Source organism: Notamacropus eugenii, chromosome 3 (genome assembly GCF_028372415.1).
Source record: "Notamacropus eugenii isolate mMacEug1 chromosome 3, mMacEug1.pri_v2, whole genome shotgun sequence".
Lineage (NCBI taxonomy): Eukaryota > Metazoa > Chordata > Mammalia > Diprotodontia > Macropodidae > Notamacropus > Notamacropus eugenii.
This window is the reverse complement of record NC_092874.1, coordinates 311,584,335-311,609,535: the sequence shown is the minus strand read 5'-3', so window position 1 is coordinate 311,609,535 and position 25,201 is coordinate 311,584,335. Positions and strand designations below refer to the sequence as shown.

General features: G+C 35.0%; 1 protein-coding gene across 8 annotated transcripts in view; it reads right to left on the bottom strand.

The window, feature by feature from the left end:
* Positions 1 to 25,201, bottom strand: part of MLLT3 (MLLT3 super elongation complex subunit) — a 319,195-nt gene that overhangs the window by 115,742 nt on the left and 178,252 nt on the right. For 6 of the 8 annotated variants that reach the window (XM_072596671.1, XM_072596673.1, XM_072596672.1 and 3 more), the window contains exon 4: positions 18,019 to 18,162. The exons of the other annotated variants lie outside the window; for them this stretch is intronic. In XM_072596671.1, coding sequence (XP_072452772.1) covers positions 18,019 to 18,162 — 144 coding nt within the window. The remainder of the gene's footprint in view (positions 1 to 18,018; positions 18,163 to 25,201) is intronic. 8 annotated transcript variants of the gene reach the window in all.

Genomic DNA, 25,201 nt, shown 5'->3' with positions numbered 1-25,201 from the left:
GCTTCTTAATGCCTACTTTCTGTTTTCTGAATAGGAGCTATTAGTTTTTGTATTTTTGAGGTGAAGAAAAAGGTCTGGAAATGATCTTTCTGGGAATCAGTACATTTTAGTCTAGGAACAAAAGCTGCAAAAAGTTAGTTACTACAATCAATCAAGATGCACCTATATATAGGAATTACTATCCTAGGCATCAGGGGTGCAAAGACAAAATCGAAAGAATTCCCATGCCCTCAGTGGGCTGATAATCTATCAAGTAAACAACATTTCCTTTTAAGTCAATACAAGATATATAAATACAAGGTTGTTTGAGAGAGAGATGGAGACAAAGGTAGCCAGGAGGATAAGGAAAGATCTCATTTAGGAGGTGGCATTTGATCTAAGTTTTGAAAAGCTAAAGATTCTAAAAGGTGAGAGGGAGAGTTTTCAATGCATGGAGGTCAGTGTACAAAGGGATGTAGATTGTGAACGGTATGGAGTGTGTCCAGCAAAGAAGGCTGAACCACATATAGGGCTTTGGGGAAACAGGGCTTTTCTTGGAAACAGTGACAACTAGAATCCAAGGGAGTCTTTATCATTGCCATCTTTGAAATCAGTCATTTGCCTCTTTTCACCTTCCATTTATGTTTCCTTAACCTTTCTTCTTGAGAGGTTTGGTTCTGGAATGGAGGAAGCTAAGAAATACATGGAGGCTTCATTTTTTTCTTCAAAAAATGAGAGAACATTTTAATCAAAGAGCTTGCTTGAGCCAATTTTCAAATACATACAAGAGGAAGGAATAACATCATCTAGCTTTTAGTAGATGTCAATGAAAAATGGCCATTTTATTTATTTATTTATTTTAGTTCAATGGTATTGACAGTATTGTGTAACTTTCTCCCTATATCAACAAATATTTCAGGAAGGAAACTTTAAATTGAAATTTAAAATCTCCAAACCAAATTACCAAACAGTGGGGAAATAGGTACAATCATAAATGACAAAAAGAAGGATATGGTAAATATGGAAAGGTTTATCTATGCAAAATAGGGCAAAGGTAAAATAATCAATCACAGGCACAAGACCTAGAAAGAACGTCAGAAGTCCAATACCCTTGTTTTTTCAAATGAGACCACAGAGGCTCAGAGAAACTGAGTTACTTACTTAAAGACAAACAGTTCCCCGTTAAAAGAAAGCAGCAGAACTCATAACCAGGTCTGTTAACTTAAATATGAACATTATTTTGATAACTCTATAAATGAAATATAAATACTGATTAATTAACAAGAAGAAAGTTAAATTGGTGCAATCATAATGATCAGGAGGTGAGTGTAAAGGTTTTTAAAAATTTTTAAACTTACAATCTTAACAAAAGCATTAGATAATACACCTACAGTACTCTCTCCATACACACACAAGGTGTGTATACCCCTATATATACATATAGAGCCATTAGACAAAAACGTATTCCTATGAGTTTTAAGACATTCAGTTGCAGGAAGAAAAAGCAAAGGTAAAAAGTAAAGATTATTAAATTACCACACTTTTCTGAGAATAGTGAAGTAACTAAATAAAATAAGGCATTCAGGCTTGTCTATAATATGAATTACCTTTTCCAGGGCAAAATGAAATAACAGCAGCCTCCTTGGTTCTTGGAAACAGTAGATATCAAGACCAATACAGATCAGAAAATAATCAAAAGATCAGCTCGCTGCCAAATGAGCCTCTCCAGCAACACACACTGAAGTCATTTCTAAGGTATGAGTTGTTTCAGTCATCTGTTAATAAGCAGCCAGCTGTGTATTTGGACACAGAAGAGATATGTCTGCCACTAAGGTACTTAAACTATATTTTCAAATCTGTTTCAGAAGACGAAATCTAGGCAAAGCTGTTACTTAGAAAGTAATTTGTTACACTGGATAACAGCAGCTTAGCTTCCTACGGAAAAGAAAAGCCTAAAAACAAATCATTTTAGTCCAAAGGCTTTTAGAATTTTTTCTAATTTTTACAAATCCCTGAGTGTGGGAGAAGTGCCCACAGTTTAAGATAAAAGAAAAGCCTTCAGATTTGTAATTAAGGACTGAAAATGTCAAGCCCAGATACTTAAAATTAGCAGCACATTAGAACCTCACTATAAATCCATCTCCTGCAATCTACCATGGCATAATCTCATTGATGGACTCATCTTCTAATGAGGTTTTCCAGTGTTTTTACAAGCATTCAAAATTGGGCCTCCTTTTTGGATCCAATCAGAACCTGACACATACCAGGTGCTGCTTCCTAATAAAGAGTGTTGTGTGAAGGTTCCAATATATTATAAAAGCAAAGTATATGAATGTTATTTCCCACTCCAGGAAATGAGACGGTATTATACTGCAGGCTTAAAACAAACAGAAAACACTTTTACTATTTCTTCGCTGGCAAGCCTTGCAGAACGGTTGTCTAGCGTCCTAAGGAAAGAGGTTGCCTCTGAGCAGAACTGCATTTTTGCCCCTGGAAAGGCTCGTTTTAACTACTGCTACAGTTAACTTTAATTTTTAATCCACAAAACAAATTGCTTGTCAAGCCGTTCAGGAGTGGATTAAATACCACTTTAAATCTATGCACTATGGGAAAAGAATAACCATAAAAATCCCAGAGAACAGAACCACTCAAATACCAGACAAAAAGGAGATAGTTACAAAGAAGTGGATGACAATCATTTTCTTGGCAGGAAAGCTAATGTGGACAACACCTTATTCTGAACATGTTATTGATGCAATAATCACATAAGTGCATACAACTTTAAAAACCTTTATTCATATTAAGTTGAAAAACTTATGACCAGGAACCAAAGAGTGAATTTTATAGTTTTTATTACCTAATGTTTCAGGCAAAATTCTGAGAAAGACACCACTTATCTTGAGCAAGCATAAGGGCAAGGGTAGAAGGACTGACTGATTCACTTCTATCCCCTTCCTAAAGCCTAACTCAGCAGTACAGGCACAGAGGACTAGACTTTGGAGTCAGGAACACCTGAGTTCTGTCTTGGAAAAGTACTTAATCTCTCTTTGCCTTAGTTTCCCCATCTGCAAATGGGGATAGTAAAAGCATCTTCCAGGTTTGTTGTGAGAATAAACTTTTTAAAAATGTGAAATATTCAACAAACCTTGCAGCATTATATAAATGCTAGCTATTATTATTATCCCTAGCATGTGCTTAATATTTGATTTTAAGAATGATAAATATTTCCTGTGACTAAATGTTATAACCTTTACCAGTCAAATCCTGTATCTCTAGTTCTTTTTTTTGTCATTTGTGAAGTGATTTATTTATGTTTAGTTTTTAACATTCACTTCTATAAGATTTTGAGTTCTCTCCCCTCCTTCCTCCCCAAGACAGTGTGCATATATATCTACTTCTTAACTCCATAGGGCTTGAGATAAATATCTCTTATCCATCCAGGCTTCTACCCAATATAAGAACATTATTTTTAGCAAAATAAAAAAATTGGAATGAGATACCTCATTCAATAAAAAGCTCTGTTTTACCATAAGTACTCAGAGTGTCACTCTATTTTAGAAGGGATTCAGGCGGTATGCAAGAAAAGTCTGGTCAATCACTTGTCATATTACAGTGAAGATGCCTTTATGTGTAAGTAGGACTAGAGAGCTGCTAACCCTTCCAACTCCTGAGATTCTATGAGTAGGACTGAAAACTATCCATTTAAAACCATTTAAATTTCCTTCCATATTTAAAATCCTAGGACTCATCCATTTCCAATATGTTCAAATGTATCTGATAGAAAAACCACAATGGGGCATGTGGATTTAACTTCCTCCTCACTTTTAGCTGTATGATATTAAATATGCAATACGATTTGGAATTTTTTTTTAAACCAAAAATGTCTCTAATCTCCATTCAGTGTTTTAGATAAGTAGATTTACAAATCTGAAGGTAACATACTACACAAATTAACAGAAGCTATTTAGGTAGGAAAGGAACCCAGGTTACAACCACTTGTTAGGAAATGTTCCCTTACAAAAAACCAAAATTTGTCTCTTTCAACCTTTAGCCATTTCATTTGTTCTTCCTAGACCCTCCAAAATTATATCTAAATTCTTTTCCCATGTCAGTCCTTCAAAATACTTTACCCCTTCATCCGTCTTTTCTTCTAACGACTTCTTCACATCCTTAATGCTTTCAAATGATATTTTACTACATGTTCTCAAGTCCATTTACCTATATCATATAATTCTGGATTTGTTAAAGGTCTTCCAAACAAACACTGGGACACAATTCTGAATACATGGATTTAGTTGTAGTTTAACAAAAGAAAAGTTGGTGAGCCTATCACTTTCCATATTCTAAAAATATTTTGTGTTGTGGGTTTTTTTTAAGTTCTCAAAATCTCAATTGGGGTGTAAAACTCAAGAAAGTATATTGAGGACATAAAGGACAGTTTCATTGAAGACATCGGCTAAAATTCAGGCGATTTGAAAAAGAAAAATTTTAAAACTATTCAAAAGAACAATTCATGTTTTAAGGAAGTGACGAAGAGAAAGAACTTTCTCAATAACTCTGAGACTCATTCCATAGGATGCAAAAAACTCTACAACAGGATAATTTTTCCCTTTTTTTAGTAATCTTTATCTTTCATGCACATGTTTTGGGATGTGATACTGAATCAAATTGAATAAAATTAATAATGATGATTGATGATGTTTATCATTTCAAGGAAATCTGCCCAATAAAATTCCAGTTCATTTACCTCAGTTTCCTAAGAGGACATATTTTTTCCTTTGACTAACTACAAAATTCACTAAAACTGATGATCCCAGCAAAGCCAAAAATCTGAAAACAAATAAATAAATGTTACATTGACACATATCTCCTCTATTCATGATAAAGTTACTATAAATGCCTTGAGAATATACTCAATATTTACATTTTACCTGAATATGTCAAAGTCCAGTTAAGTCATAGCTGCAAGTTTTTTTCTTTTTCTTTTTAAGGTACTGATTGATCCTTACTATAAAGGAAATAAACAACAAAAGACACTCTTTTTTTTTCAAGAGCAGCCCATAAACAGCACAGTGGTTTGAGTCAGGCAATCTGACCTCAGACACTTACTAGTTATGCGACCCTGGAAAAGTCACTTAACTTCTATCTGCCTCAGTTTCCTCATCTATAAAGTGGAGATAATAATAGCACCAACCTCCCAGAGTTGTTCTGAAGAACAAATGAGATAATAATTGTAGAGCACTTAGTACAGTGGCTGTCACGTAATAAGAGCTAGATAAAAAGCTGTTTTGTCGTTTAGTTGTTTCAGTCATGTCCAACTCTTTCTGATCTCATTTGGGGTTTTCTTGGCAAAGACACTGTAATGGTTTGCAATTTCCCTCTCCAGTTCATTTTAAGATGAGGAACCAAGGCAAGCAAGACTAAATGAACTGCCCAGAGTCACATCACTATGAAGTGTCAGAGGCCTGATTTGAATTCAGGAATATGAGTCTTCCTACCTTCAGGCCCATCATTCTATCCATTGCACCACTTAGTTGCCCCACAACAATGTTAATTATTATTATTAAAAATATACTTTTGTAAGGAGACCATTTAGAAATATAGAAGAGAGAAGGAAAGATATGAAAAAGGGATGCAGTAATTAGACATTTGTAAAAAGAGAACTCTAACTACTAAATTCAGAGATTAGTTAAGAAAAATCCCCATGATGTTACAGATTTTCCTGTACATCTAATTCTATTTTTTATATAGATATATATTCTGAAACTGAAGTAGTGTCTGACTTTGGAATCAAATTATTGCTAATTTGTAAAAAAGATGGGTTTTCAAAAAAGAGGCCGATTCCAAAACAGTGTTACCGATCTTTCTTGAGAATTTTCTAATGAGACCCACATATTCTTACAAAAGATGTAAATTCAACTTTACAAACTTGCAAACTAAACATCATCCTAACTCTCAACCTTTCCTAAAACTCTTGTGAGAACAACTTCCCTCCTCCAGAGATTTTCACGTATATAAATATGTTCATGTGTTGAAAGTTCTCCAACTAAAATGTAATGTGCTTGAGGGAATGAGATTCTTTTTGTATGTTTCCTTTATATCCAACAGCATGTAGCACAGTGCCTTGCACACAGTAGGTGTCAACAAAATGCTTGTTGAACTACATTTACTCAAAAGCAAAATGAGTGACTTAGAATCCATGTGAAAAACTAAAGCATGGGGGGGAGGAGCCAAGATGGCGCAGTAGAAAGACACACATATGCTAGCTCCTAACCCACAGCCCATAAAATACCTGTAAAGAAGAACTCCCAACAAATTCTGGAGCAGGAGAAGCCCCGGAACAATAGGGTGGAGGAGATTTCTGTTCCAGAGAGACCTGAAAAACTGACAGCAAAAGTCTGTCACCCACCAGACGCTGAGCAGAGCCCAGCCCTGCCTTGGCCTTGCTGCACCAAGGGGAGCAGATCCGAGCAAGCTTCAGGGACAGAATCTCCAGCAGCAGCGCAGGTCCTTCCACCCACAGGCGCCAAAGGTCAGTGAGAGGGTCTTTTCAGCTGGCCGAGAGGAGAACAGGGTGTCCCCATAACCCAGGCCCCCTTGGGAGGCAGCAGCAGAGGCAGCAGCAGACTGGGGCTCCCTAAGCAGGCAGGAGCCCAGATGCATTTTTGAAGGTCTCCGCATAAACCCCCAAGGGAACTAGGCCCTGGTGTGGCAGCCCTGACCCAACCTGAGCAGCTGAACTTAATCTCACACTGAATAGCAGCCCTGCCCCCACCAAAAGCCCTGAGGCTGGGAAGTAATATTTGAATCTCAGCCCCCAAGCACTAGCTGGGCAGAACTGGAGGAGAAGTGGGTATGGAGAGGAAACTCAGAAGTCAAGTAACTGGCTAGGAAAATGCCCAGAAAAGGGGGGAAAAAATAAGACCATAAAAGGTTACTTTTTGGGGGAACAGGTGTCCCCTCCCAACCCTTTAGATGAGGAAGAACAAGGCATACTGTCAGAGGAAGTCAAAGGCCCTCACTCCAAAGGGGACTTAAACTTGGCTCAGGCAATAGAAGACCTTAAAAAACAAATTAGCAGCTTACTAAAGGAGAACCAAAAAAACACTGAGGAAAATAGCAGCTTTAAAAAGAGGCTAACTAAATTGGAAAAAGAGGTCCAAAAAGCCAAGAAAAAGGAGGTTTTAAAAAGCAGAATTACCCAAATGGAGGAGAAGGTTCAAAAGCTCACTGAACAAAATAACTCATTGAAAGAGAGAATTGAGTCCAGGGAAAAGAATGACTATGAGTTAAACCAAGAAGTTAGTAAACAAAACCAAAAATTTAAAAAAATAAAAGATGAGATGAAAGAACTCATTGGAAAAACAGCTGACCTGGAAAACAGATCCAGGAGAAATAATTTAAAAATTATTGGACTACCTGACAGCCATGATCAAAAAGAGCCTAGACACTATCTTCCATGAAATTATCAAGGAAAACTGCCCTGATGTTAGAGAATCAGAGGGTAAAATGGATATTGAAAAAATTCTTTGCTCACCCCCTGAAAGAAACCCGAACACAGAAACTCCTAGGAATATTGTGGCCAAATTTCAGAGTTCCCAGATCAAGGAGAAAATACTGCAAACAGCTAGAAAGTAACAATTTGAGTACTGTGGAAATACAATCAGGATCACACAGGATCTGGCAGCTTCAACATTAAATGGTCAAAGGGCTTGGAGTAGGATATTTCAGAAATCAAAGGAACTGGGATTGAAGCCAAGAATCACCTACCCAGCATATCTGAATATAATACTTCAAGGGAAATGGACATTCAGTGACAGAGACAAATTTGAAGAGTTCATGTTGAGGAACAGACCAGATCTGTATTTAAAAATTTGACTTCCCAAGACAAGAATCAAGAGAAGCATGAAAAGGTAAACGGGGGAAAAAAATCATAAAAGACTCTCTAAAGCTAAACTGTTTACATTACTACATGGAAAGAAAATATTTTTAACTCTTGAATCTTTTCTCAGTATTTGGGTAGTTGGAGGGATTGTACACACACTCACACACATACACACAGATAGAGAGTACAGGGTGTGTTATATCAGAAGAGATGATATCCACATACACACACAGAAAGGAAGGAAGGAAGGAAGGAAGGAAGGAAGGAAGGAAGGAAGGAAGGAAGGAAGGAAGGAAGGAAGGAAGGAAGAAAGAAAGAAAGAAAGAAAGAAGGAAAGAAAGGAAAAGGGAAAGGAAAGGAAAGAAAAATTAAGGGGTGAAGGAGGAAAATTCCAGGAAGAGAAAGGGAGTAATGAAACAGGGCAGACTATAACTCATAAAAGAGATAAGAAAAATCTTATTCAATAGAAGAGATAAGGGAGATAGGGGAGGGGGGGAAATAAAGCTACTCTCCCCACGTGTGGCTGAAGGAAGGAATAACATGCTCACTAAATTTGATATGAAAATTTATATCACACCACAGCAAAGTAGGAGAGGAGGCAACAAGTGGAGTGAAGGGAATGTTAGAAGGGAGGGCAAATGGGAGAAGGGAGTCACTAGAAATAAACACTTTCGAGAAGGGACAAGGTCAATTGTAAGGGGGAAAAATAAGGGGGATAGGGTAGGTCAGAGGGCAATATAATTAGTATTACACAACATGATTACTATGGAAGTCTTTTGCAAAACAACACATGTTTAGTCTGTATTGAATTGCTTTCCTTCTTAGTGGGAATGGGGAGGGAGGAGGGGAGGGAGAGAAGTTGGAATTCAAAGTAGTAGAAACGAATGCTGAGAACTTTTACTGCATATAATTGGGAAATAAAAATTACAGGGATAGGGGTATGGAAATTTATCTTGCCCTGCAAGAAAAGAGAGAAGATGGGGATAGGACAGGGGTGGGGTGTGATGGAGGGGAGGGTACACTGAGGGAAGGAGCAACCAGAATGCAAGGTATTAGGAAGTGGGGGGAGGGGGGTGATGGGGACAAAAATTGGTCATGTTACAAAGTGAGGTAAAAGCAATTAGTATTAAAACAATAGACTGAATTAATTACTGAGAATAAATCAATGACATCTTTAGTTTGGAGAAAAGAATTTCAGTCTTACTTTCCAAGAGGAAGGCAACCTCTGATAAAATTTGGCATTGATGGAAAAGTCAAGGTTTTAATGGTAAATTTGATTTTATGACTGCCATTTAATCAGGAACTAGAACATGTATAGAAAGGCATGTAAGCCACTTAAGACTTGCCTAAAAGATGTTCCTTAGCCAAAGTGAAACTATAATCATATTTTAAAACTGGTTATAGGAACTTGCCATTTTCAGATGCTATGGGACTACTAAGTGACTGTTCTTCTGAGTCTAACTCCAGGTATGGGAAGCAAGAAAACTGATCCGAGCCTCCATTACATGACGCCAGTAAGCTGATGAGATGCTGTTATGAACTGCATAAGGTGATCTCAAGGGAAGAGTGGGAGTGCAGCTGTTCAGCATGGGCTGAGGTGGGATTCTCCTGACTCAATTTCCCCACTGACACCTCGCAGACTTTAAGCCTGACTGAATGCAAGTGGACAATCTACTCCTGCCTGGAATAGACATAAAGTTGGGGAGATATTGTTTCCCTGCAATATCCCTACTCTTGGTGGCAATTTCCTATGGTCAAAAGGTTTGTAAGCTTAATACCAGATCTGTTCAATTTTAGATTATGGATAGAGGAACATCCGAGGCTGTCTAAAATTAAGCTATTAGGTATAGGACTTTAGACGAACAACATTAAGTTAGGGTCCTTTTATTCTTAGTAATACTGTGGAGACAATTAGATCAAGATCTTGTGAAGTTAGCAACATAAATATTATCTGTGTCTCAGTTGGCTTATGTTTAAAAAAAGAAAAAAATTCTTTTGTGGTCCGTATTGTAAATGCTTTAAAAAGAAGTATCACCTGACCAAAAGTTTGAATTGCTTTATCTGTTATAAAATGTGTTATAAATAAATAAATAAAAAGGAAAACTAAAGCATGAGCCACATGCTGCTTCATAGATGCATGACACAAATTTCAAATCGCTTTACCTACATAAATCTTAAATATTCATGATCTAACTCCTGTGACAAGAAAATAAAAATGGACACAAAGCCACAAACCAATGCCCCTTGCCTCTGATTTGGCCCAGTTCTAAAGAAATCACCAGCAGGAAAAGCAGGAATGTTAAATGGAAATCAGAATGACTCATAGGCCAATAATTATGGTGACTAATACAGTAATACTTCAAGAATCCAGGACTTCATAGGTGTAGGGATTCTCTCCAAGAAAGCAGTTCATGGACCTTTTCCCAGAGCAATGGAGACTAAGTAATTCATCTGTTTGAAGCCAATGAGAGGATGACTTTCATTTAAATTTAGCAAGGCTAATCATCAGACAGCATAAGTAGCCATTTACTGGCTTAATACCTTGGATAGGACACCTTCTGGATCTTATTTTTTACTAGAATAATCTTTATGAAACCAGGCATACTTCTATGTACAGACTCTGTCCTGAGACCTCATCTCTTCTCTCTTTACAGTCTGTGTCAACTCCCCCAGGTTTAATTATTACTTCTATATTAAATGATTTATATATCCAACCTCATTTTCTCTCCCCTGAGCTCTAGCCTTGAATCACAAGCAGATATTTGAAATTTTCACCTGGCTACCCAGCAGGCACCTTGGGCTCACCAAATCTTAAAACAGAACTCATTATGATTCTCCTCAAACCCTATACATTAGTGAACATCTCTATTTTAATCAAGGTGATGTAATATAAAACAATGTCTATGTATGTATAAACACATAACAAATATAATAAATAAAGTGATAACTCATCATTAATCCAACCATCAAGGTTCATAACCAGTGTTAAACTTTTTAAAATTATTTTATTTTTTCCAATTACATGTAAAAAAATTTCAACATTCATTTTTTAAAATTTTAATTTCAAATTATCTCCCTCCTTATAACCCCTCCCCCACCCACTGAAAAGGCAAGGAATGATACCCATTCTACATGAAGTCATCTAAAACAAATATCCATATTAGCCGTATTGCAAAAAAAAAAAAAGTTAAAAAAAAGATATTTTTAAAAATAAAAAATAAATCCAATATTTCATTACTCTTTAATTTCCCTTTTCACACATACACACCACTTGCCAATTACTGCCATTTCTCCTATACAGCACCTCTCAAATCTGGCCACTTCCCTCTATTCATACAGTCAAAACACTAGTTCACTTCTGGCCTTCTAAGTAATGATCCTGACTAAAGTCCTATCCCACTGTAAATTATCCTCCACATAGGTGGGAAAGTGATTTTTCTTAAATGTAGATCTGATTAGGTCATTTCTCTTTTAGATCTCGAGGGACTCCCTATTACATCTAAAAGATAAAACTTCTGGTTTGGCCTTTAAAGCCCATCGTAACATGACTTGTTTTCCATTTCCTTTGTATTATTATATCATTATACATTACTCTCTATCTCACAATCTAATCTAGTATACTTAAACTATTCCAAATGATGCCATCCTGATGCCATGTCTAAGTACTAACTAACCATCACTCAGTCATGCACAGGACTCCTCATTCCTCACCTCTACAAAGGTTTTCATTTCCTCAAGATACAGATCAAGCACTAACTTCTATGCAAATCACTTCCTAAAACTGTCAAAGCTAGTGTCTTCTCTCTCCATCTTGTATTTAATTTGTATATCATCATTCCGGCTATACTAATATAGATGTTGTCTCCACCAGTTGAATATGGGCTCCATGAAAGGACTGATTATTTCATTTTTCATCATTATCCCAGAATACAGCATGGTTTCTGGTACATGACAGATACCTAATAAATGCTTTTTCATTGAGCGGTAACGCATCATATAAAGGAGACTATAGGTTGCAGTGTGACACTGGTAAATATTAAAAGATATGCTGAAAAAACCGGCAAAGTTGTCACAGGGCAAAACTGGTGTTTTTAAAACAAAGTATGTTTGTATGACTTGTACCAATGCAAAATATCTCAATAGCAAAGTGCAATTTTAAGACTAAGTAACTTAGTTTTCACCCCCACCAAATTTGAAAGATCATTAGAAATTTTTACACATTCATGTTTCTCATTAAAATTCAACATAACCACTATCTTGTGTTACTTATATATCACTTGAGTCAATTTTTGAACACTGTAAAAAAAAATTTATCATCTTTTCTTCAGGGGCTGAAAGGATTGTTTCGATGCCTTAAATACATCAAAAAAAAAAAATGAGGATTCAATGAGTAAGTGACAATTCTGATGTGACCGTACAAGAAAAATGCTAAATGAGATAGATAGGTGGTTGAGATGTCTGAGCCAATGTACATCCTCTACTGATCTGCTAGTCTGGGAAAATGTCATCCTGAAACTTTTGAAGAAGAAATGAATAATGAAAACGTCCATTTCTTAAAAATTAAAATAAAAAATATATTATTCAAAATTCAGAAAACTAAATAAGTATACAAGAAAGAACAATCATTAAACTTTTAAATGAATTTATGTAAGTCCACAGCATGTATACTTCTGAAGTTACTAAAGTTTAAAATTGTGCCAAAACTTTTGGGACACCCTACATAAGACATGTTATTATCTGCAAGTGGCTGAATTTGCAATGAAATTTTAAAGGGAGCTGGATCTAATAAAACAATCCTTGAAGCAGAATTTTGTGATGCACCAAGTAGAATTTTATTTTAAATTTTTTACTTTATTATTTTAGCAGTGTCATCAAAAATACAAATACAAAAAATACAGGCAGTCTTCACAAGAGCACTTGGACACAAAAAAAGAAAGCTATGCATCAAGGGGAAGAATTCACAAGATAAAAGATAAACAAAGACAAAAGATGACTACAAGAGAGAAAACACAGTGTTTAATTATCAGCGACCTCAAGTTTATCTCTGAGTGTATAATCAACCCATTAGGCACACTCATACTGAGAGGATGTTTAAAAAAAAAAAAAAGTGCTTCTGGTATATTTATTTTTGAGGGCCAAACCTTATCAAGGACTCTATGTACTTAAATGAATCACACATACTCAATCAAATTACCCAAATACACGACTAGAGACATGTAAAAAGCTACTCCTACAACTTTATTTAAAACAAAGTGGATCTATGACAAAACAATAAAATATAAAAAGGACTTGGTAGTCTAGTGTTTATTTCAAATATTAAATTCAAATCACAAGCTAATTATTAAGCACCTACTATGCATAGGCAGTAAAATCAAGACTGGCAATACAAGCACAAAAATGAAATTGTCCCTGCCTTTAAAAAGATTGTAATCTACTGGAAGAATTGAACATGTATAAATAAACATGAGATAATTAAACTAGAGTAACAGTACTGAAAACTAGAACGATCTGGAAAAACTTTGCATGTGAGATATCACTGGAACTAAATTGTGAAGGAAGAAAAGGATTCTGAGAGGCTTACGTGAGGAAGACCAGGACATGCAATGTTGATTTTAAAGGAAAACTAAGCCAGTTTAGATGGAGTATAATATGCATGAATAGGAAAGTCAGAAAAGAAAAGTGAGAGGTCAGTTGTAGAAAACTCTAAATGACAGTCTAAGTTGGCATTTTATTGTAGAGGCAACAGAGTACCTGAACACTTTTAAGGACTGAAGTGACATGGTCAGGGAATAAAGAGATGCTCAACTATGATTCTGGTTCTATTTTCTCAGCTAAGAAAAATGATTTTTGAAAAGGAAGGTAGATGAGAGTTGTCAAGGATGGTGATAACCAAGATTAAGTGGGGAAGTAACAAAGAAACACCAACTAAGCCTCAGTGAGTTCAAGTCACGCAATGTTAGATAAACCACATCCATAGGAACTAAGAGAGGTGAATGCTGAGCCATTGCCAGTGAGATCTGAAAGACTACAGAGAATGAAAGATGTATCTTAAAACCAGACAAATGCATACGTTCCAATTTAGGGAGATATACTTCAAGGACTGGTAAATTTCTAGCATGTACAATTAAAAAGATAGTTAACAAATATCTAGAAAAGGAAGCAATAATCACAAGAGGCTGGTAAGTTTCACCAATCAGAGGTTGTGCAAGAGCAAATTTATTCCCTTCTTCCACAAGTTGACAGAGAGTTTATCTATATTTGGGCAAATTATTTGACGGATGTTTTTCATAATTTTTTTAACAAGATAGTGAGAGAGTGGTATAATGATAGGTGATGGATAGATGGCCACTGAAAGAAAAGTCATTAATGGTTGGTTTTAAACTTGGATATAAATTGTAATTCAAATATTTTACACACAGACACATACATCCAAGTAATCTGTACTACCTGACATTTCTCTATTTAACATTTTTCTCAATGAATTTGATAAAGACATAGATTACACACTTATCAAATTCATAGATGTCACGAAGCTGAGTGCAACAACCAACATTAGATGACAGGATCCAGAAACATCTTGACAGGCTAAAACAAGTAAAAGACAGAGAAGGTATCACAATATCTCAGTTCACAGGAAGAAGATGCAGAGGATTTAGTAGTCCATAAGATCTTTGAGTTAACATTAAGATACGACAAAAAAGAAAGAATAGAGTCACCTTAGGCTGCCTTAAAAGGACAGTATCCAAGATCTGAAATGTCATATAGGTTACATTTGTCTCATTAAGGGCATTTTTAAATTATATTAACTAATAAGACAGTGACCCAAGGAAAATAAGTAGGAGCCTAAAGGACTCAGGATCATGCTATATGATATATACATACATGATTCTGATTGACAGATGTCTTAATGACTTTTATTATAAGTAGGATGTGTCTTTTAAAAAAATACCACAGTTAAAAATGGGTTATATTTCAAAGGTTGATTATTTTTGGTGCATTCTTTCCCTAGAAGCAAAGCTGTAAATGGTTGTTAGATTCCAAGACTCTGAAACTGAGTGAAGACATAAAAGTAGATAAAATATTATATGCTGATGATTAAAAATAGTTTTGAAAACCTGAAACTAAGTCACAAATATACAATAATTCAGTTAGATTGTAAATTAGATTAATTAAGTTAGCATGTATCGCATTGTTTCTATGGGATATGGATTTGTACGGTGCACAATAAGAAAGGAAAGCAAAGTCGGGAAGAACATCATCTTCACCCTCCTTCTACCATCTCCCCCACCCCTCACTACTCCAGGTACCTTGGAAGTACGAAGGAGTGATAGGAGGCAGAAGTGTGGAGCAGTAGGTTCAATTGGACATGAGAGGATTGGAAGGCGATTGTTCCAATGACTATTCATTAATTCATACCATTTGCCCCTAAATATTTAAATCTTACCACCAACTCTAGATCCATTCCTTTCTCAGCCAAGAAAGGAATGCAGTTACACCAAGAATATCTATTCCATCATATTTTCTCAGTAGCTAACATAGCTTCTGAGCATTTTTCTGGGCTAAAAAGATGGAAGGAATTAGAGTTAGGAAAGGTTTCAAGAAGCTAGGGTCAAGGAGGCTCAAGTATATGTGTTTCCAGATGTACAATGCCCTACATTACAAATAAAGGAGGGGTTATATTCAAATGACTACATACACACCTTGACTCTTCATACCTCAGGGAACACGAGAATCTCATTGGTCCTGGGTTCATACTTCAATCATAACCTATAAATGAGATCCCAATGACACTGGGAACACATTTCCTATCCCTTTCTATCAACTCCTCACTGATGCAATCAAAAGTTCCTAATCACTCAACTATAGCAAATAATACAACAACTCAGGATTAATCCTCACACTCCAGGACTTAAGTAGTAGGAATTAGTATATACATTTAGCTAGATGTTTGGGAAATACTTTTTTTTTGGACACACAGAACAAATGAAGGATAAATATACAGCTATGAATATCAAAACACTATGAGTTAAATACTCTCATTGATCTTGTTTTAAAAATAAAAAGTTCCCATGTTCAGGTAATAACGACAAGTATATAAAGAAACAAACCTGAAATGTCAGTGCTCAAATTAAGGTTCTACAGGAAAAAAAGAAAAAATGCTCTAAGAAGAATAACTCATAACAGAAGATAATCTCTTCTTTAGTAGTAACAGGTAACTAAATCATTTTGGTAAATATGTATCTACATAACATATTAAATTCTAAAACTCTTCCAAAAAGGTGTGTCAATCAGTGAAGTGTTAATTAACATTCATTTGCCAGTGTTTCCAGCTGTTATTAATACACTACATGTATACAGCAGAATATTCCTTTTAATCCATAAAAGTAGCAAATTTTCATAACAATAATTGATCAGAGAAGGAAAATGGCATCATGATACATTCAATCATATTAAAAAAAAATTCTTCCTTTTCATATAAGGACAATGACTTATATTTATTCGAATTTACTTTGACCAAAAAAATATTGTCAGTACTGTCTCTTTAAAATCATGTCATCTTGTATTATAGTTACCTTACACATGAGGCAGTGATCTGTTCGTTCACTGCCTATAGAAATCCTAAACTTCTACAGTACGATGTTTTAAGAGTCTATCTTATGAAAATGATAAATGAATTTTACATTACCTATCAATAAAAAGCTACAAACTGAAACTACAACTTTAGACCAAAACCCATAACAACATAATTCAATAAAGGAGAAGAATTACAAGGCTATTAGAGAATACTACCTGAAGGACTGAAGGTTTTTTTTAAAGGGCAGAACAGGTGAAATAACCCAACATTTTCAGCTATGAATGAAAAAAGGACTCTAGGCTTTAAAAAAATCTTATAGACCATTATGCCTAAAAGACTTAGGATTACAGCTAGGATTGAAGTATGCATCCTGGGTTAGATCATTTGTCTTCAGCTAACATTATTCTTTACTGGCAATTCATGAGAAATGTGAGCTTTTAAAGTAAGGATCACAGAGGAAGATAGGGCAGCTAAGTTGCTAAGTACAACAGTGAATAAAGTGGAATGCCTGGAGTCAAGAAGATCTGAATTCAAATCTAGACTCAGACATTTACTAGCTGTGTGACCCTGGGCAAGTAATTTAATCTTGTTTGTCTCAGTTTCCTTACCTGTAACATGAGCTAGAGAAGGAAATGGCAAACCATTCCAGTATCTTTGACAAGAAAACCCCAAAAGTAGTCACCAAAAGTCTGACACAACTAAAAAGTGACCGAACAAGTACAAACACAGAGGAAGATTTATTTATCTTATTTGAATGCAATATGTGCAGCTAACAGAGTCAGAGTAGAAGGTACAGCTCTGCTTGGAATACCTTGACATCCTGTGGTTGAACTCAAACAGTGATGAGCCTAGGATAATGTGTTCCACAGAATGAGTTCTAGAGAAAATTTTCCAAAAGAGAAATATGCGCCCACAATAATAGAAAGCAGGAGCTTTGAGAAAAGGCACAAAACAAATTTTAAATTATTAAATATAATTTGGCTTTGTAGTAAATATGGCTGGGATATATCTTTTGTGTATGCAGAAGGATATTAGGATTATGTTTACATTATAGTCTTCTTTAATTTTACCCTTCATCACTGAATTACAAAGAACGGGGTGCATATTAGGATAGAACTTCATGATTTATTAAATTGTTTATCTTAACCCTACCTTGCTTTTCAAGCAAGAAAATTTTTGAAACAAAAGTAGCCTTCAGACACTAATTCTTCTTGGTATTACCTTAAAACTTGAGTTTTCAACCTCACACAGAGCTCTTAAAATGCAATGCTTCACCTAAAATTCAGCGAGTTTTTGTGTGCATGCTTGGAAATTTGCCTTTGGTGCAATAAATGTGAAGGGCTCTGACTTTAAGGAGAGACTGAGGTTCCATTAATGAATTATGTACATTAGGCACTTGGTTCAGAACTTTCTTTGCTTACCTTCTGCTTCAGAGACAATGAAACAGTTCTGAACTAAATTTTGCAGATAACTATAAACTGCTTTCAGCAGAAGAGAAAACCTTATTGAATTTTATAATGCACTAACAAATCAGTACATCTTCAATGGGATGGCTTTTGACATGAGTAGCAGCACTCACCCCTCCTGCCTTCAGCAGCTTTCTTCTGAAGTCCTCTGTGGGGTTGTTGAAAGTTAGCTTTTCACAACGGAGGTGATTTACAGGTGGATGGCCTTCAAGGTGCAGGAATAAGTCATAATCAAAGCGGACTTTCTTAGGTTCTTCCTGAGGGTTGAAAAATAGCCAGAAATAGAAAGTCTAATAGAGGAAATGGTTATTTACATGAGGAAAAGAGACTCAAACATCTAGCATTCAATCTGTCAAAGCAAGTATTCCAAAAAAAGAATGTTTCCACGAATTATTTTTACTAATATAAGCTATTTAATTAAAGGAACCAACAACACAGCAGAAAAAGAAATTCTCTCTACATTAATGTTACATTTTTCTTGCCTAGTCGATCTCTGAATGGGCATAAATGGGATCTGTTAAAGATCTCTAGATTAAAAAGGTCAAGGTCTTCCACTTTATCCGGGGGTATCTCCAGTTAACCTAATCTATATCTTGCCACTGAACTCAGATGGCTCCAAAGGAGAAAGTGAGGCTTGTAAATTTGCACTACCTCACTTAAACACTTGTATGTATGTCATGGCATCATCTCCGTGATGTCATGATCCTTTTCAAGAAAAAAGAACAAAAAACAAGTGTTGCATGTGCTATTACAAAATTCAGGACTCTTTCCTGAATATGAACAAATGGCAAGGACAAAATAACCTGGAGGAGGGTTTAGGAAATCCTGAGTTTCAATTATCAAGAGACCCAAGTTCTATTCTCAGCTACATTTCTGTGTGACTTTGGTGGAATTTTAAAAATTCCTTCCACTTCTATTATTTAATTGTACAGTACCTAAGTCTAAAAACACCATGAATGCAAATGCAAAATTATATAACTATTATTTTTAAAACAATGAAAGGTATTATTAGTATTAAACAAAGTAATGTTAAACATAATACAGAATATTTCAGGTGGATCTTCTGCTACGTATTACTTTGTAAACATATATTTAGAAGCAGACCAAAAAGCCAGTGAGTTACACTTAAATTTTCATGGAAACAAAATCTTAATACTCTCATTTCATTTATGGCAAAGAAAAGCACTCTGCTGGCCATTAAATAGAAATGTGTACTAACTAGGACTTCTCATGTAACTACTAAGAGATTAACAAAAATGTTTGGGAAGTTCCTTCAAAAGATAAAAAATAATCTAGCTATATATTAATGGAAACAACAATTAAAGTGATTTTTTTTAAAGATCAGGATCCTAGATTAGGGTAGGACCTTGGACAAGGGCAACTGGAGTCTGAGTCTTTGGTCTAACAAAGCACAATAATTTGATCTCCTGGGCTTATAGTGCTACTAATATGTGATTATAGAAACAGTATGTGATCTAAAGAATAATAGTGGCCCATCCTGCTGGTAGTGGACTTCATTGGAAATTTCAAATACTCTCATAACATGAATCAGACAAAAATGAACCTTTCTTACTGGGTAGGATATAGCTATGTTCAAAGGAACTTTGAGACATTTCCTTAATGTAGATATGTGTGTGTGTGTGTGTGTGTGCGTGTGCATGTGTGTGTGTGTCCAGTTGTAATATAATGGGAAGGTTACAAAGGAAGATCTGTATATGTGTATAGCCACTTGTCCCCTAGACAAAATAACTAGGTGGCAAGTAGCTCTTCTTCCACCATCCTCATTAGACAAAAGAGTTTGCAATTTATCACTCTACCTCTCATGAAGATCACTCCTTCTGAGGACAACCTAAACTAACAAAAATTTAGGGAAATTCTGAGATTCCCAGAATTGAAAATAAGCATCACATAGGATTCAGAGATGAAAGAAAGCTGAGATATCATCTAGACTCTTTAATTTTGAAAATCATTTGTAAATTAACTTTAGTACAAAACTTTTTATATCGCAAGGACTATAAATTACTAGTCACATACTATTTTAGCAAAAAAAAAATGTTTTTCATCTAAAGAGCTAACACATGAACTTGTAGACCAGTATGCAAGCCACTCTTTCATACTACTGTACAACTGAGCAAAGGGAGTATATGAAACAAGACTTAGACCAAGTAGTAATTGCTTTATAGAAAAATTCTTGTGTCCTTTATTTGTGAGTTTTTGGTCATGTTGTCTGCTAATAAATAAAAAAATTGATACACCTTTATTTTATAGAGAAGTACCTATCAGTAGAGTAAATGTGTTTCTTTTTTCTAATATTCCCTATAAAAAAAAATTAAGGTACAAGCAGTGACTAGGGTTATTTGCAGACAATAACACTCGTAACCATCACACAATGTGAAGGACTCACCCAACTAGAACATCATCTGTTATCAATTCTGAGGCACCAATATTATGTAAACAGAGGCCTCATACTTGAATGTTACATGATCCTTGAAAAAAAGAGCTCCCTTAAAAATCCAAAAAAAAAAGAAAAAAAAAGAATGTAAACATGAAACTAATTACTTTTTAGAGTCAGAAAACTATGTTTAGGAAACATTTTCCTTCACCATTTAGACAAAACTGAGTAGTTGGTATTGTTTTCAGTGTATTTGTAGGATAGGTGAAGGGAGGGTAAGAAATCATATATTTCAACCACACTAGTTAGTAGGATTTTACATCTGCAGAAGAAATTAGGAGTCCTTCAAGGAGATACTGTAACTATGAAGGTCTCCAAAAGTGTAAGTATGGGATTATAATGCAAGAAATACTCACCCTTTCATCTCTCCCTACAGCCTTCTCTGACTTTAAGAACAAGCTAAAATTTCACCTACTAAAGGAAATTTTTCCTAATACCTCTTAAATCTAGTGCCTTCCCCCTACTGATTAACTCCATCTACGTGTGTATACATATACATGTATACATATAGAGAGAAAGAGACAGAGATAGAGATAGAGATAGAGACAGAGCACTTATTTCTACAATTATGTGAATATTATCTCCACCACTGAACTGTGAGCACTTTGATGGCAGGGACTATCTTTTGCCTTTTTTTTGTATCTATAGTTCTTAGTATAGAGCCTGGCATATATTAAGTACTTTGAAAATGTATAATGACTGATTGCTGAGTAGTCATTCAAGTCTCACCAAATAAAAGACCAAAACTAAAGGCTTTGAGAATCCCACAAAATATATTATAGGGTCCATTAAAATAAATTAGAGAAAAGATAATTTTTGATATAAAGAGAGGTCAAATTCATGTATCTACTTGACTGTAGCTGTTGCCTTAGTAGATATGTAAATATTAAATATCCTAAGGTCTCACTATTTGAAGGGGTTTGTTTCTAGTAAGAAAGGAAAAAGATAATCCCTAACTATCTAATAACAAAGAAAACACCTATGGATGAATAAGGTCAAAAGGAAATTCATTTTGAAATGTTTAATTTGGACAAAAATACTATAACTCTTGGAGTTTCATCTATAATCTTAGAATAAGGTAAGTAAATTTGCAAATGTATAGTCCATATCAAATTGTGTGCCTTCACAAGGAAGAGGGAAGAAAGGGAGGGAAGGAGAGAAAGAGAATTTGTACTTCAAAATTGTGTAAAAAAAATGTTAAAATTTATTTATAATTGAGAAAAATGTAATAAAAATTAAGTGTAAAACATAAAAAAAGGATAAGGTCAGTAAACACTACTACCTAGGTCAGAATTACTTTAAAGACAAAGCTACCACATGATTTATGTAAAGAAGATGCCAAATAATAGAATCTCAAAGAAATTCTACAGAAGGATTATAAAGTAAAACAAGTTGTTTCTAATTAGAAATAAAATTATTCTTTACATGTACATATTTCAAGTCTCGTACAGAACAGATAATTGATTAAATTTTCCTTCTGTCTTTGAGACACTAAACTCATTCCTGCACCAAAGCAGTATTTCAGGGCACAATAACAAAATAAAGATGATCCTAAGTTCTCAAAAGCTAAGTCAGTGGAGAATAAGATCTGGCAAGTCCTATCAAGCTAGAAAGATTTGGGAATCGGTTGGCATAATGTCTGTGAAATGAAAATCAGCTTAGTTAAATGCTACGAGTAGAATAATAAGAATATTGAATGCAATAGTTTTGGCCACAGTCTCAAAAAAACTGTACTCAAAGTATTTTAAATAAAGATAGGAAAGTAGGGTTGCACTTTTGCTGTATTGAGATAAAATCATCTTTAGAAAATGAGCAAGAGCTTATGGATACTGGTATCCCTTGCCTAATAAAGGTAATGGGTGGCACAGTGGATAGAGTGCTGGGCACAGAGTCAGAAAGATCTGAGTTTAAATCCAATCTTAGATACTTACTTAATCCTGTGAGCCTGCGCAAATCACAACCTCTGTTTGCCTGAGTTTCCTCAACTGTAAAATGGGAATAATAACCTACCTCACAGAGCTGTTGTGAAAATCAAACGAGATATTTGTAAAAATTTCTTAGCACAGTGCCTGGCACATAGTGGACACTATATAACTACTTATTCTCTTCTCTTCCCCCTTCCTTTTCTGCCATGTAGTAGAGGTAACAATGTGGCACAGTGGATAGTTAGACTTGAAGTAGGGCAAAGCAGAATATAAACCTAGCCAAGGACGCTAGTTTTATGACCATGAGCAATTCACTTGACCTTTCTCTCAGTTTTCCTCATCTGGACCTTCTAGTGCTGCTTTAAGGACTCAATAAATAATATTTCTAAAGGACTTTGTGAACTTTAAAATGTGACATAAAATTTACATCATTACTATCATCATCATCTGAATCTTTAAACTTTTACTTGGGGTACATAGTGGGGGGGTTATTTTGAAATAAGGCAGAAGAAAAAAATCCATGATTGGTTTTATTTTCTTTTGACTTGAACTAGAAAATAATTATTTTTGGAAAAATGCTTAAAAATTACTTTGTTCATCCTAGACTTTTGGACAGATGAATGCCTTGTATATAACATCTCTCACAGCTGTCAAAGTTCTGAGGGAAGGAAAAGAGCTAAAACAAAACACAATTGGGAATGCCTTGAAAAAATAATATTTTATTTATTAAAGCCAAATGTATTCTTCTACACCTACCCTGTAGAGAGTTCTACAATCCAGAACAGTAACTAAGCTAACAGTAACTAATTCAGATGAAATGAACACAATTTCATGACTCTTTCTAGCAATGATTAGCAACCTTGTGGTTAGAATGGAAAAAGCTAATGATAGGTTTACCCATGAACAATGTAATCTTATTGTCACCTTCATATAAATTTTAAGAAAGAAATGTGTCAGTAATGGATATTACTAGAAAAATTATTTATGCTACCAAATTCTTTGCAGACTTTTTAAGGTCAATGAAGACAATTAAGTATGCAAAGTACAGTGGCAGATTTAAGAGGTTGGGAGAATAACTCAGAAAATTCCAGGCTTTCCAAATTTCCTCCATAAAAAAACAGAACATCACCTCAAAGGGAACATGGAGCTCAAAAATAAAGGAGTAAAGAAGATGCATTCCTAAGACAACTTGAAAGAACCTCAGGAAAGATAAAATCTCCAGAGGCTGACGTTTGGCCTGAGTGAAGTGCAAACAATTCTGAATCAACAAACAACTAGTCCTGGGATAAAATCCTAGGCTTCAGGAACTTTCACCTCAGGAACTTTCTTCTAGGAATAGCATGGGGATTATTAGACTGCTGAGTAAAGGAAAATTGAAGGACCCTACTTTATTTCCTGAATTGAGGCATACTGGTGCTGACCAGAGGTGATCCTGGGGTAAGGCTGCGACCAAAGAGGGACAAGCACATGCCAAGTGAGTGTCCTATCTCCGGGAGAAAGACAATGTGATTGAGGGCCCTAGACATGACTTAAGGGAGGAGAGGAGTGCCCAAGGCCTCTGATAGAATTCAGAAAAGAAAAAAAAAACAGTAAGAAGGATCTAAACCCTGGGGTACCATTACCAACAACTTGAGATTAAAACTCAATTACGATAATAAACTCCAGAAAATGAAATAAAACAAAATTAAAATAAGTAAAAAAAAAAATATAACCATAGATAGCTACTATGGCTTAAAAAGAAGATCTGGGTTCATATTTAGAGGAAGACAGTGAGGTTAAAAAGAAAAAGCCATTCCTAACCTAAAGAGCAATGTTAAATGGTGACAAGCTCCAAAACAGTTCTTGGAAAAATTTAAAAAGGACCTCAAAAATCAAAGAAGAGAGATTAAAGAAAAAATAGGGGGAAAATAAAAGCAATCCAAGAAAACTGTGAAAAGAAAGTCAAACAATTGAAGAGATTCAAATTATTAAGGAAGAAAATAACTCCTTGAAAACTAGAATTGGGCCAGGGGAAACTAATGACGTTATGAGACACCAAGGAATAAAAAAAAAAAAAATGAAAAGAATGAAAAAAATAGAAGAGACATCTCATTAGAAAAACAACCATTCTGGAAAAAAGATTGAGGAAAGAGGAAGAATTGTTGGACTAACTGAAAGCAATGATCAAACAAAGAATCTTGCTACAATATTATAAGAAATTATTAAGGAAAATCCACCAACTGAAAGAGGTAGCAGTTTAAAAAAAAAGTTAAAGTACTATCATAGCCAAATTTCAGAGCTGTCAGGTTAAGGAGAAAATATTACAAACAAGGAAAAACAATTTAAATACCAAAGAGCTAAAATGATGATTTCACAACACTGAGCAGCTTCTATACTAAAAGATCATAGGTCTTGGAACATTATATTTCAAAGAGCAAAAGGGCTGAGTTTGCAAACAAAAAAATAACTTACCCAGCAAAGCTGAGTATAATCCTGAATGGGGGTGGAGAGAAGAACATTTAATGAACTAAAAGACTTTCAGGTATTTGGGACAAATAGCCCAGTATTCAAAGAAATATTTGATAGATCTAGAAGAAATATTAAAAAAAAGACATTAAAGACCAGTGAAAAGGAACTCATTAGGATCAAATTTTATGTCTTATATGTGAAAAATGTTATCATTATTTTTAAGACTGTTGTCATTACTTGGGTAATTTGAAAGAAAGGTAGGGACTGACCTGAATATGGTAGAATGATTCTAAAAGAAAAATAAAATTGGGTAGGAAAAGATAAAATGAATAATTATCTCATACAAATGAGATATCAAAGGAAGAATTGATATGGAAGAAGCAGGAGGGAGTGAAGGGCTGGTAGTAGAGGAATCTTATTCTCATCAGATATGGGTTAAAGAAGAAACGATACATACACCTAACAGGGTGT